The sequence below is a fragment of the Stegodyphus dumicola genome, chromosome 11 (assembly GCF_044657685.1).
Source record: "Stegodyphus dumicola isolate Sdum_Otavi_A_Nest chromosome 11, ASM4465768v1".
Lineage (NCBI taxonomy): Eukaryota > Metazoa > Arthropoda > Arachnida > Araneae > Eresidae > Stegodyphus > Stegodyphus dumicola.
The window spans coordinates 66,588,290-66,602,507 of record NC_140778.1 but is presented as its reverse complement, the minus strand read 5'-3'; the positions used below and the strand labels follow the sequence as shown (position 1 = coordinate 66,602,507).

Below are 14,218 nucleotides of genomic sequence, written 5' to 3'. Positions count from 1 at the left end.
AATCTTTTTATATATTTTCAAATTAATCTTTATTTTCAAATTTGTCTTTGAGGAAACAAGTAATGATGCTTTAATGTAGGCAACCATATTTCTTCAAGGTGAAATATCATGTATATAGGCAATAAAATTAAGAGATTTAAGGTTTTTTAAAATCCTTTTGAAATAAAGCAGAATTTGGTGTGAATTAATTTTTTTTCACTGTTTAAAAGTGCTTATGATCTGCAGATTGTTGTATGGTCAGCTAATGAAAAAAGAGCTCTAAGTTTTTTCCCCCAAGGGCTGAATCTGACCCACGATCACTAATGATCCGGCCTGGCAGGGGTTTCTTTAAAATAATTTTATGAAATTTAAAGTAACAAATAACATACACATTAACTAGTTTATATAACAGCCAGACTAGAAATGCATCGCCTATCATACACATTCTTTATGTTATAAATATTATGCAACCGTTTCTAAATTTACAACGAGTTAAATACAGTAACACTCTACATAAGAAATCTCATGTGGGGACACGACTTCATCATAATTTAAATTACACACATTTTTTGCCACTCTTCATTTAAACTTGTTACCTCGAATTTCATTAAAGATATATTTCTCATTCAATCAATTCAATTCTCACTTCACAGCAAGGCAAAAATGCATAAAAACTCAAAGCGTCTTCAAACAAGAGTTTAAAATGTAAACAAATGGTGACTTTGTTAGGCTTAGTAGCACTTAAACAAATTTTAAGTTGTTCATAATGCTACAACTGTTGCATGGAGGTTAACTAAAATCGTAGAAACCTTAAGGTCAGTTTACACCCGTCAGAGCGGCTCGTTGCGATTACTTTGACAATGTAAACGCTCACTTCGACGGAGTAGAAATGTAGGGGAGATGTGTCAGCGTTTCCATTTCTACTTTGAATCTGTTGAAAAATCTATCCGGGCAGTTACTCTGAGCAGCGTTCGCAGGGACGTCGTGACAGTAAGTTCTATATTGCCGAGATTAAGCAATAGCCAAACCATGGCATTTTTTAATGCATACGCATCTTATGAAGTGTTTTAGGGAACACTTCACTGCTTCATTAAGATGTTGCATATTTCTATAATTATGTGAGCTTATATTCATTTTTCTACAAGCATCCCTACATGAGGATGCAATAAATATATGATATTATAAACTATAAAAATAAAAATGGAATTATGAAAATATATGTAGATCTGTTTTATTGAGGATATTTAAATTTCTTGCTTTGTATAAAAACATTCTGGGCTATAATTCGTTACTGTATCTCTTGACTGTATTCTTTTACCTGTGGTTAATATATGTAATGCTCCCAAGTTTTTTGCTACTTCCTATTTATTTGAGATTTTCTGAATAATTAGGTAGATATTATACAGTTTACTTCTGTCGTGTTAATGCTAGCTTTGAATAAATATTCCATGTGTTAATTTTGCATTCTTCTCTAGAAATAACACAGTTCCAGTTAGAACTCTGCATAATGAATTACATGCGCAGAGAGCTACTGATTCTGTATAATATGGATGAAAATAAATATATTCTTTCTATTAATAAATAATAAAACACATTATTACTTTTACATTATTTTGTAAATGATTAATTAGGTGTAAATAAACAGTTGTATATAATAGAAAAACTTTGTTAATTTGAATTTCAATTACCACAATTGACTAAATAACTTCTCTCAAACTGAGTTTTTTTTTTTTAATTCTTGTATCTGATATGCAGTAACGTTTTTGTAACTTTGGTCATTCTCGTCCGAAATTCATTTAATAGTTCATTTGCCATGTCGGTATCCATTTCGTAAACAAACGGAGGCGAGTTGTCAGTCCACTCTGATTGGTGTAAACAATCTATCAGGGTACAGGTCCGTTCACTCTGTTCGAAACGCCCGGACGAGCGGCTCGCTATGAGCTGCTTTGACAGATGTAAACTGGCCTTTAGCCAGAACATAAGATCAACACAGTTCAATAACTTTTAAAGCCAAAAATGCACAATTTACTAACATATAAGATTAAAACACTGAGCTCACCGAGCCGGGTAATAGAGTGAGTATATACATGTATTTATATACTTTTGGTTCGACTGATTGCAACCAAAAAAAGAGAAATGCACAACTACATGTTATTGCAGTCCCATATACAAAATTTCAACATTTTGATACTATTCGTTTTTGAGTTATGCAAGGTGCATACATAAGTACAGACGATGTGAAAAAAATCTCACCTGAATCCATTTTAAATCCACTTCACAATCTGTTTTGGGAAAAGAGTCCTTTATTCTCTTCATACACCCAGATGTCATGCCCCCCCCCCCCAAAAAAAAAAATTCGTACGAATGGATTCAAGAGCAATCAAAATAGATATTTTTTGTTGAAATATGAAATCCGAAATTTTTCGCAATTACACTACTTCCTTTACTTCACACAAGAAAGTAAAAAATTCTCATTGTACTTTTTACAAGATTAAAGGTTTCGTTTGTTATCTTTCGTACTTTTATAGTAGTATTCTAAGTTGTTTCGTAGAAATTTTCAGTAGGGATTTTATTTAAATCTTAATTTTTTCTGTATGTATTATAATTTATTCTAAATTTGCCCAAAATATGAAACACTTATGAGTAAAAATTTGCACCTGATCGTAAACAAAATGCGCTGATAATTTGTAACAACAGGGAGGAAAATCCATCGAGCATAAACTTCCATAGACTCCAACTACTACGGATTCTCCGTAGTTTCTACGGAAATTCATGAAAAACTACGAGCTACGAAAAGTATGGAAAAAACTACGGATTTTACAGAAACAAGAGCAGGAGAACCAGTACGCAAAACGGAACCAACTAATTCATCCGATGATTGGCTGAATACTCGTGTTATCATATATCACGTGTTGAGTGCGTTCCTAGTTTTGAAGAATTAGCCAATCGTAGATCAGTAACTCCAACCGTTAACGACTTATCAATAGTTCCACCCAATTGTCTGTCTCCCAGGTTCCTCGCTGATGCGTGTTTAGGCTGCATTCGGCTGCATTGTGTAGTTTACGGCGAGAGCTTAGCGTGTGTCTTGTGAACTGTGAATCAGGTGAAAGATTTTTAATCATAATGCTGCCTTGAACGAAGAAGCCAAAATTATCAAAGCAGAAGTTTAAAGATTCATATTATTCAGAATTTCCATGCATTAAAGCGTCCGAAATTTCTGTGAATCACGCACACTGCAGTGTATGCAACAAAGACTTCTCGGTTGCTCATGGCGGAAAAGATGACTGTAAATGGCATGTGTTTTCTCAAAAGCATAGAACTTGGCACCGTAAAATCTAAAGAAATAACAAATTTCTTAATAAAAGATGATGAAACAGATCCTATAAAAGCCGAATGCTATTTTGTTCGTTTTTTAATTGAACATAATCTACCGCTTTCTGTTTCGGATCATTCCAAAGAGCTTTTCAAAGCAATGTTTCCGGATTCTGCCATAGCAAAAAAATTTAGCTGCGGTCATACCAAAACTGCTGCTATTGTGAAAACGCTTGCAGAAAATACTGTTGCTGATATTATAAAATCAGTGTGCAGTACATCATTTTCTCTAAGTACTGATGGAAGTAATGATAACAGTGATAACAAGCTGTACCCATTGGTTATAACATACTATAGTAAAGAAAAGGGAGTGATAATTACTTCATTGATTTCTATTTTAGAATGCACGAATAATACAGGAGAAGGTATTTTTAATTGTATAAATGAAAACTTTAAAAACAAAGGTTTAGAATGGAAAAATTGCTTATCATTTTCTTCAGATAATGCTAGTAATATGATTGGAAAGTTTAAAGGTGTAGCATCATTTATCAAAATGCATCAACCAAGTATAATCACCCGAGGTTGTCCGTGCCACCTCTTGCATATAGCTGCAAAAAAAGCTACTGAAAAATTAATTGGCTCAGAAATTGAAATGTTGATAATAGATATATATTTTTACCTGGAGAAAAGTTTGAAACGGAAGCATAGCTTCAAAGTTGCTCAACAAATTTTGGGACAGAATGCAAAATCTCATAAAATTTTGAAATATTGCAGTACAAGATGGTTGTCTCTTTTAGAATCTATAACAAGGATTTTGGAACAGTGGGATGCTGTGATAAATTTTTTTGGAGATAAACCAGATAACAGTGAGAATGAAGGAAAGAGATTGCAAAACATTAAAAAAATTTTACAGTCACCGACCACCAAATTGTACTTGTTATTTTTGAAAAATACTTTGCCTTTGTTTATAACAGTAAATATTAATTTGCAACAACAAGCTCCTTATATACATAAATTGAGAAGAGAACTTTTTGAACTTTTAATGAATTTATTTGTTAGATTCGTAAAACCATCAGTAATTTCTAAAGAAAATGAAGATGTTACTCTAACGTCTATTCCATTTCAGAAGTATAGTAAACAAAAAGAAAATGAAAATTTAGTGATTGGTGCGGAAACAAGACTATATTTAAAAAATGCCAAGTTGAATGAAAGTGAAGTGAAATCATTTTTCAATTCTGTGCGAGCTTTTTTTGTAACTGCATGTTCATATATAATTGATAAATTTCCACTGAGTGATCCATTTCTAAAACATGCTGAAGTTGCTGACATCAACTTGAGAACTGAAGTCTCATTTTCATCTGTTCTTTACCTGATGAATACTTTTCCATCCATTATTGATGAAAAATGTCTTAATCAAGTAGAAATTGAATTTTCCATGTATCAAGTAGATGATTTGAAAGAAATTGTAGATTTGCATGGGGAGAAATTGCCAAATTAAAAAATATGAATGGGTGTATTAAATACAAAGTATTGCCTTCTGTAATGCTTGCTGTCTTAATAATACCTCATTCAAATGCAGCTTGCGAAAGAATTTTTTCTATTGTTAAAAAAAAAAATCAGACGGAATTTCGACCAAATTTAGGTCTTAAAACTCTTGAAGCAGTTTTGATTGAAAAAATAAATATGCAGGCAAATGAAGAACTGTGTTATAAAAAAACATTCTCAAAATCAGAACTTAAGCTTGCTAAGCATGCTACATATAAATCTTTGCATTCATAAATTATGCGTATTTTGTTTAATACTTATATGTATCATTCTTGGTTATTTAAATTTTATTTCCCTGTAGAAATCATATCCAGAATAAAGATATGATTTATAGCTTCTGATTTTTTCTACGATTAGTAGTGATTTGAAGTACTTTTTATTAGTGAATGCTTGAGGAGTTAAAAGAAAATTTCTAATTAAATGTGCATATAATTTACAAGGTATATTTTTAATTATTCAGTTTTATATGTATATGGATTTTAAATGTAATAAAATTGATTACAATTAATTATTAATTTAAAATTAATGAATGGTTAATTACAACATACGCTACGCGCACATTTTCAAAGTTGTAAAAATGTCGTTCGCGCGTTGACTACTGACAAGGTTTGCTGAAGGTTGGAGTCTATGAACTTCATACTAAACCAAAGAAATCTCTAATATTCTGAGACAAAATATATTTTAATTAAAAGTTTAAAAACAGTGTTAAGAAATTGGTACTTACGTACTATGACACCTGCCTTGACAGCATTTGCTGATAAAAATGTTCATTGGTGTTTTTCGGTTTGTTTTTAAATTTTTTTAAAAATAAAAGTCCTAATTATAAAGGCACAAAACCTTAAAAACCCAAAATCCCAAATATATATATATATTATAAATTCTGAATTATAAAACTTCATATCACGGCTGGGTTCACAAACGCATTCTTTGGGTAAAATTCCAGCCTCTCTGAAAAATTCTATCGCTTCTTCTTCATTTGAAAGAAGGTGGAAAATGTTGATATCCTGTGGGAAAAAAATAATTACAAAAAGTTTCACGTGTTTAACCTAAACATAATAATCCGCATAAATGTAGCAAAAAACATTAATGCTGCGGCGTGCAATGAATTGGAAGTTGATTTGTCAGCACTTCAGGGCAGATGTTTTCATTTTATTTGGCTTATAATTCCTTACTAAATGTAGTATTTCATCTCGATGTATTCCGTCTTTGATATGATTTAAGTCAAATTCCTTGTCATTATAATTTGTTTCTGATAATGAAGAAAGTGACACAGAGGTTATTGAAAACGAAAAAATTTGGATTGACAAATTAGTCGGTATTCTCGACTCAGCAATTATAGGACTTGAGCAGCGGAACTTTGTAACTGAACAAGAAATTATGTCTGTTTATAGAATTAAAGAGAAAGTATTATCACATAAAATGAAGCAACTTAAACAACTTACATTGAAAGAAGTGTTAAATAAAGTAAACAAATAAATATTAAGCTTCCTTTTTTTTTTTTTTTTTTTTTTTTTTTTTGAAATTTTGATACCCTATAGATCATAATTGTTCTTTATTTCATAAATTACAGTTTCATATTTTAAATTTTATAATTTCTGCATGCCATCTTACCAGATTTAAACTGATGATCTACAATCCGGAATCGCCGAAGTCCCGAGGAGTCCGGATTAATGACTTTTGACTGTATAGATATTTTATGTTTGAACTAAAATGTAGGTACATTAATATATACTGAAAAAAAAAAAAAAAGTGTACTTAACGTATTAATGTAACCACCTTAGTAGATGTCGTCAAATTTTCAGAATGCGCCAAAATCTGACTATCGTGCATAAACATACTTGCAGCAACCGTCCTCACAGGAATCTTTCAGTTAAGTAATGCTGCCATTTTTGTGTGCATTATTTTTTGTTGTATTCAAAGTTCCAACAATTCTTTTAAACAAACTCTGATATTTTTTACCTAAAGTTTTGTTTTAAAATATGAGCTTGTGGAATCTGTCAGCAGTGGAAGAAACTGCAGTAAAATTTCTGCCAGAGCACACAATTTTGCTAAACATTTTCTAAAGAGGGCAATGTGGCAATGTTTTCTAGATAGATGCTTCTGCTGAGGTTTACATGAAGCCATGCCATAACAGTTCTCTTGATGTTTTTTAAGCAAAAGCAGATTACTGTGTACTTTGGGTAAAAAACAGTTAAATTACTGAAAAAATTATGGGAAGATTTGAAGAAGTTTTATTAAAATAAGTGTTTTTTTAATATATCATGTAATATTTATTTAATAATTAAATTTGCATTTTAAATTGGTATATTTTCTTGTCCTATGTTGACATTGTTTACTGACTTCCAATAAATATTGATAATTTGGAATCCCCCCCCCCTTAAAAAAAGGCCACGAAAACTACCAGCTTGCACCTAACTTCTACTTTTTCATCTGCAAAAGATCGCTAGATGATGTGAGGGTGGTTGCATTAATACATAAGTACCAAAGAATTTTTTTAATAATTAGTTATTAGCTTTTTGCATAGCAGATCACTGTATTGGCAAATTTCACATTAAATCAAGTTCAATCAGAAGAGATCCCGCTGAAATAGGGTAGAAACCTGTTGACCTTTTTCCCTTTTTTAAACTACAAAAAGAATATTTCTGCTAAAAATATAATTCTATTATTTTTAAGGATTGCATTTTTAAAAGGAATGAAATATGCTTCGTTCATGTAAAATACATGGGGAAAAACTTAATATTTTTGAATTCCAGCATTGCACATCAGTGCGAATCCTCACGTTTATTTTTGAGAATATGAAATAAGGGCATGAAACATAACTAATGACAGGATCACCCAATGACACGAGGACTTTCTGTCCTTCAATAGTTAATTCCCTCTTTTCTCAGAAGAGCGGACTCTCGTGTGACCTCCTCACCCTGTGGCATATGATTAACAGTCTTTGTGGACAATCCTAAATGTTTTGGTAGAAAACCAGCTAAGATTTTATTTGGTGGGGGGTCGAACTGCATAATATACATTAACAAAGAATTTGGAATAATGAAGCATATTATTATAGATTTGAATAAATTTGATAACTTAATTTTTCATATGATAATTACCTTGATATGTTAGGCGTGCAATTTCAGATTTTTTATGGCTAAGCCAATCACTTTATATGTAATCACTTGTGTATGATAATATTTGAATGTCATGTTTGTCAAAATTAAACAAGTTAATGTATATTAATAAACATGTTTTTAGGATTATGCATTTTTTATGATAAGCGAGTTTCAGTTTTCCTAATTGTGTTCTCAGAATATTCAGATTTCTGTCAATTTTTTCCCTAAAATTCCCTTTATACTGCTGACTTTTCTGAATTCCCCCCCCCCCTAAAATCGTATGATTTTTGTAAAGTTATAAAATATTTTAATTTATAAAATAGTAATTTTATGTATAATTCGTAGTATTACTTTTTGTAAAAAAGATGTGCACAATATTTATTATAGTGGAATGATTATTATTGAACCTTGCAAAAGCTTATTCTCCATGTTCTGCAGAGTAAGTATCCAATGCCATGGAATACTTATTGGACCATGTTACAGGTAGTCAAGCAGGAACTTTATAACTCATGTATCTGTAATATCAGTAATTTTCATCGTTGTTAAACTGTGTCTTAGTCACTTAATATTATATAAAAAAAATTATCTTAATGTTTTCTTTTATTTTAAAGAAAATTTGTATTTCAGGGTTATGTCAAATTGTATAGAAGTTTTGAAAGTTTCTACACTCGTAACATTTATAAAAGAATTGTCCAAGGATGGAATATGTTTGTGTGTGGTGTTCCTGGAGTTATATTTAAACTGAAAATTAAAATTTCACCAGATTTTCATCAAAATGCCAAGTAAGTTTGTTTTTAATATGACATATTTTGGGGGAAATTTTGTATCAAATATGTATTTTTTATTAAATTGATTTTTGAAATCCAAGTAACTGTTGCATAAAATACTTCAGTCCTTGAAAATTGTCTTATGTTAAACTATTTTCTGTAATAGATTTCATTTTTCTTCATCACAGTAACATCAGTTTAAAGCTAAGTTAAATAATCAAAAGCGTGAAGTTTTACATGAATCATATTTAGCAAAGATATGCAGAGTCTGAGTTAGTAGCTGTATTGGTACTTACAAATTATCCCTTTCACTGTGACAGTTGGTGAAGATCCTGGTAATTGTAGTTTTGGAGCCACTTTGTTTTGTTTTTTCACTTCTTAAAAGGGTTTTTTCTATTTCTTCTGTTTTGTTAGATCCTCCGATTTAACCGGAAGCTCTGATTAGAAGGATATGTATACAACTTTTCTGAAAGTAATTATTTGAATCTGTTATTGTTTTATTGGACATATTCAGCCTATTTTTACAAACGAAACATAACTCATTCCAAGCTATTTTTATGTGGGGAAAGGGTGACCATAACCATTACATCACAACAGAAAACTACGGCTTAAAAGTTCCAGATACCAACATTGCAACCAATCAACATTTACAAATAGCATTAAAATTCAAACAGCTTGGAAGAAAAATAGAAATTTTAATCATATTCCTCATTAGGAGAAGACTGTCCCGACTCGCACATTGGAAGCTTGGGCGCTGACTTTATGTGAGGAGGAAGCTTTGGGGGATATTTGAGAGAATGATTTTGCATTGCACATTTAGTGGGGTTCATGTGAATAGATTATGGAGAAGAAGATCTAACATCAAGTTATACAAAATTTCTGGCTTCTGCTCTAAAATACATGGAAGATTGGTGTTGTAAGAAAATATTTCTATCAAAGCTCAAGGGGATCCGACCTCAAAGCAGATCCTCTCTGAGATGGATCAGATATGTTGAAAATGACCTAAACATTCTAAAGGTCAAAAACTGGAAAATAGCTGTCAAAAGCAAAGCTGCCTCAGCTGTCAAGCCAATCAAGAGGAGAAGAATTGTGCAATACAAGATAAGCAAATGATGAACACATTGGAATTTTTAAAAATTTAAATCGGAAACCTATGAACCTAATGAAACCTAACGAATCGACCTACTTTACAAAAAGATTGAAGGGCAAAAAGACAAGAGAATACAGCACTTATTTGCAGCCAACCAATAAATAAATAAAAAAAATTTCTGGAAAATAATTCACATACAAAATGCTATCTGCATGTGTGTATATAATCATATTGCACACTGGTGAGCCAAAACATTATGATCACCTCACCTACTCAATAATGCATTGTGTGACCTTCAGTGTAGAAAACAGGTGGAACTTGACTTGGGATGGATGCCACGAGTTCTTGGTAGATGACTGGAGACAGGTTGTACCAAATGTCTGAGCAGCGGCTATGCAAAGTCGAGACATTCCGACATGGTGTTATTTGAGCTGTGAGCCATGGCATCCCAAATGGGCTCTATGAGGTTAAGATCTGGTGAGGTAAGCACCCAGGACATTAATTGGATTTCATCTTTATGCTCCTCGAACCATTTCAGTCCAAACCTTGTGACACAGGGCATTGTGCTGCTAGAAGATTCTGTTTCCAGTTGGGAAGGCAGATGCCATGTAAGGCTGCAACTGATCTGCAGTTATAGTTCGCAGCTTTCATAGTCTGTTCTACTACAAATAAGGGTCCCAGAGATGCCCATGAGAACAGTCCGGCCCAAAGCATAATACTGCTACCACCAGCCTGTTTATGCCCTGCTGTATAAGGGGAGCAACTGTTTGCCTAGAAGACTGCATATCCTGACTTGACCATCAATGTGATGAATGAGAAATCATGATTCATCCAAACAGGCAACTGTCTTCCACTTATACAAGGTCCAGTCTCAATGTTCCTGAGCTCACTGTAGGCATAGTTGACAATAATAGTTGGTCAACAGAGGCTCATGAGTGGGATGTCTGCTGTGCAGTCCCATATCCAACAATGTTCACTGAACTGTGTGTTCCAACACAATGTAATTGGACCTGCATTGTATTGGGCTGTCAGCTGAGCCACTGTCTGGGGCTGATCTTGCTGTACCAAGTGGGAGAGTGTCCGATGTCCTTTTTCTTTGATGGCATGTGGGCATCCAGCACCTTGGCATCTACTGCTGTTTTCAGTCATTTCTCCACTACGCATAAATGCTAATAGCGGCAGATCCTGAACAACCTACCAATCATGCAGTTTCAGAGATACTCATTCCGAGTCTTTGGGTCATTACAATCTGTCCTTTATTAAATTTGTTTAGATCGGCAGCCTTTCCCATCACTCGCAAAAGTGCAAGAATGATTCCTTGTCTTTTCCAGCAGCAGTAAAATACCATTCCCACTTAATCACATACTCTCTTTGTTGTCCGAACAAGTTCATTGAAAAATGTTGGGATGCTCATAATGTTTTGGCTTATCAGTGTATATATAAAAGTATTGCTATGTTATCTATCGTTGTGTATAATAACATAAGTATGAATGGCACCATCTGTCACAATTATGTTCTAACTATACATAGTATTGTAAACATAAAAATTCTTCGAAAAATATTGTTATTCATTCAGCAGACCATATCATGCCCATTAAAACAAACATTTTTGATAGTAGGATTAACTTGTAGTAGGATTAACTTTCCATGGTTTCCTGTTTTATAGAAGGCAAGCCACAAATTTTAATAATTTTTCTTGAAAATGCAATAAAAAGTGTAGCAGTAACAGTTAATTTATAGTCTTAATCGTAAAAAACGATACATAGCTTACTGAGAATTAACTTGAGTTACATCAAACCAAAAGGCAAATGTTAATATGTGTTGTTATATCACTGTTATCTGTTCACAGTTGATAGGATATCAGCATAAGCATAAGTGCTATTCAGTTTATTTTGCAGAACATACATTTAAAAGAAAGATACCTATTAAATGTAACCAAGCTGTGTAAAATACTTTCATTTAATTAGTATTATATTATTTGCTGATACTTCCTCATTAACGGTGGCTACTTCAATGTACTTTGTTTTGCTGTGATTAAGTATCCTGTAATTTAACGACGTAAATTAAAAAAAAAAGTTGGACTTTAATTTTTTTAAGAAGAGAAAAAAACCGAATACATTTTTTAAAGTTTTTATTTCATCGTTCCAATTGTTTTTTACTTCTAATCATGTAGGTGTATTACATTTTAGGTTTGGCACTGAAAAAAACCTGGAAGCTATAAATTTAGGATCTTACAATTATCTGGGATTTGCCGAAAATTCTGGAAAATGTGCCGACAGTGTGGAACAAGTAATACTCAAATATGGAACAGGTATCTGCAGTACCAGGCATGAATTAGGTAAAGCATTTTGTCTGAAATCTAACACTACTTAGGTATAAGCTACTAAGCCTCGGATTCTCCAGTGTACTGAATAATGCTTTAAAGCAACCAGTGAGAGTAACTCTAACCTATCCAATGTTCAGCTCTTGTTTTTAATCCCAAATGATCCAGCTTGATTATTTTTTATTAAATTCTCACTATTAGCTCGCACTCTTCCTATATCTTGTTCAAATTTTCAGTCTTCAGTAAAATAATTATTATTCATCCACTCAAGTTCAAATACATTTTCTTAAATTTATAATGGATGACACTTGATGTTAATGCAGTTTTTTCACATATTCAATTCCTACTGATTTGTTCCTGTTTATCGGAACTTGAAGATATGCTGTTTTTATTAAATATATTATAAGGCTTGCAAATAATGACCGTTTATTAGGAATTCTCGCGTGCTGTAAAAATTAATTTTATAACAACTAATAAATAATAGTGCATCACTGTGATAAATGGCATTGTAATATTTAACAAAAATAAGTGGCAACAGTAAGACACAAAGATTTTTAAAGTGTATGGAATTAAAGAATTGTAGTTTTATAGCGTTGGATGAAGCGGATTTAATGTCCCATTACTTCGCAAAGTAAGTTGCAAAGCACTGTACATTATGCAGTAATATATGTAGGACGAAAACTCTTCGTCGCAGGTCAAGCATATGTTGCCTTGAGTTGTGTGAAATCATTAGATGGAATATTAATTGAAGAACTGGATTGCTCAAAATTCACTGGAAAGGTTCTTTGCAATAATGAAGCATTACAAGTGATGGATAGAATAAGAAATTATGAACCACCATCAGCTTTATGAATTAGAAACAAAAAAATGTTAATAAAAAGTAACTAAATTAAAAATTTTTCTTTGTTGACCTAAGTAGGAATTGACTTTAACTTTTTTTTTATATTACTTGTTTTTGATGTATTAATATTCATGTTAACTCGTTGATCACATGGAGAGAACTAAACATTTTGACTGTGCACTATTCATGTTAAATTGTCAAGCGAATGAAGAGAACTAAAAATTTTGACTGTGCACTATTCATGTTAAATTGTCAAGCGAATGAAGAGAACTAAAAATGTTTAACTGCTCAATGAGCTCACTCAGGTTGTTTTCAATCATTGTTATTTTTGGAAACATTACTTGTAAATATTTATCAGTTGAGTGCATCCATGCCTTGTACATTTTGTTCTCTTTTTACCATTTTTTCCTCTCCACCTCTCAAAATCATATTTGATAATGCTAGGAATAATAACTAAAGTAAACAATAGGTAAAGTTGACAACTTATGCTTGAAAACTCTTTCATCTCATAATATCTTAAAACTAACATCAAAACAGTTTTGCAAAATGCAAATCACAAAAATAAAAGCATATAACATTCTATTGATTGTATTATTGGAATCTTAAAATTCACAATTTTAAATACATAAATTATACTTTCTCGAAATAAAAGGTTGAAACTTGGGATTCCATTTTAAAATTGCTTTACAAGTCATTGTCATCAATAGGTTCATTACAAAGAAAAATTAAGCATTTTGATATTTTCCATTGTTTTCAAATACTGAGTTAATAAATTTGTGTGTTAACAGCTGGCGTAAACTTTATGAATGAACCAAAAGTTTTGAACTTTTACAACTCTAAGTATTAACAATTTGTATAGATAAATATACCAGGATACTGTCATCAATTTACATCCCAAATAGTATAGTGAATAGTAAAGAAAGTGTAATAATATTTTTTTCTTTTCCCCTTTTCTAATGTAGTAAGGGGGTAAAGAATTCGTACAGGAGATTCTTAATTCTAGAAGAGAATTGTTTTATTGTTTGTAGCCTTTTTAGCATCTAGACAGAGGAAGTAGCATTGTCTTTTTTGGAGACATCTACATCATTAACATTAAAGACGCACAGTAAAAGCTTGACTATCTGGAAAGCTCTGGATGTGTGAAAATTCTGAATAGTTGAGTGTATAAGAAACAGAATTCACGTTAGCAAAGCGTGGAAAAATTTCTTCTCTAAGATTATAAATACAGTTATATTATTTGTTATCAACTTGAATATTAAA

The 14,218-nt window shown here is 31.9% G+C and overlaps 1 protein-coding gene across 2 annotated transcripts in view; it reads left to right on the top strand.

The window, feature by feature from the left end:
* The window catches only part of LOC118205966 (serine palmitoyltransferase 2-like), a 149,736-nt gene that overhangs the window by 89,166 nt on the left and 46,352 nt on the right, over window positions 1-14,218 (top strand). For both annotated transcript variants that reach the window (XM_035378248.2, XM_035378254.2), the window contains exons 3-4: window positions 8,565-8,719; window positions 11,984-12,132. In XM_035378248.2, the coding sequence (XP_035234139.1) occupies window positions 8,565-8,719; window positions 11,984-12,132 (304 nt within the window). The remainder of the gene's footprint in view (window positions 1-8,564; window positions 8,720-11,983; window positions 12,133-14,218) is intronic.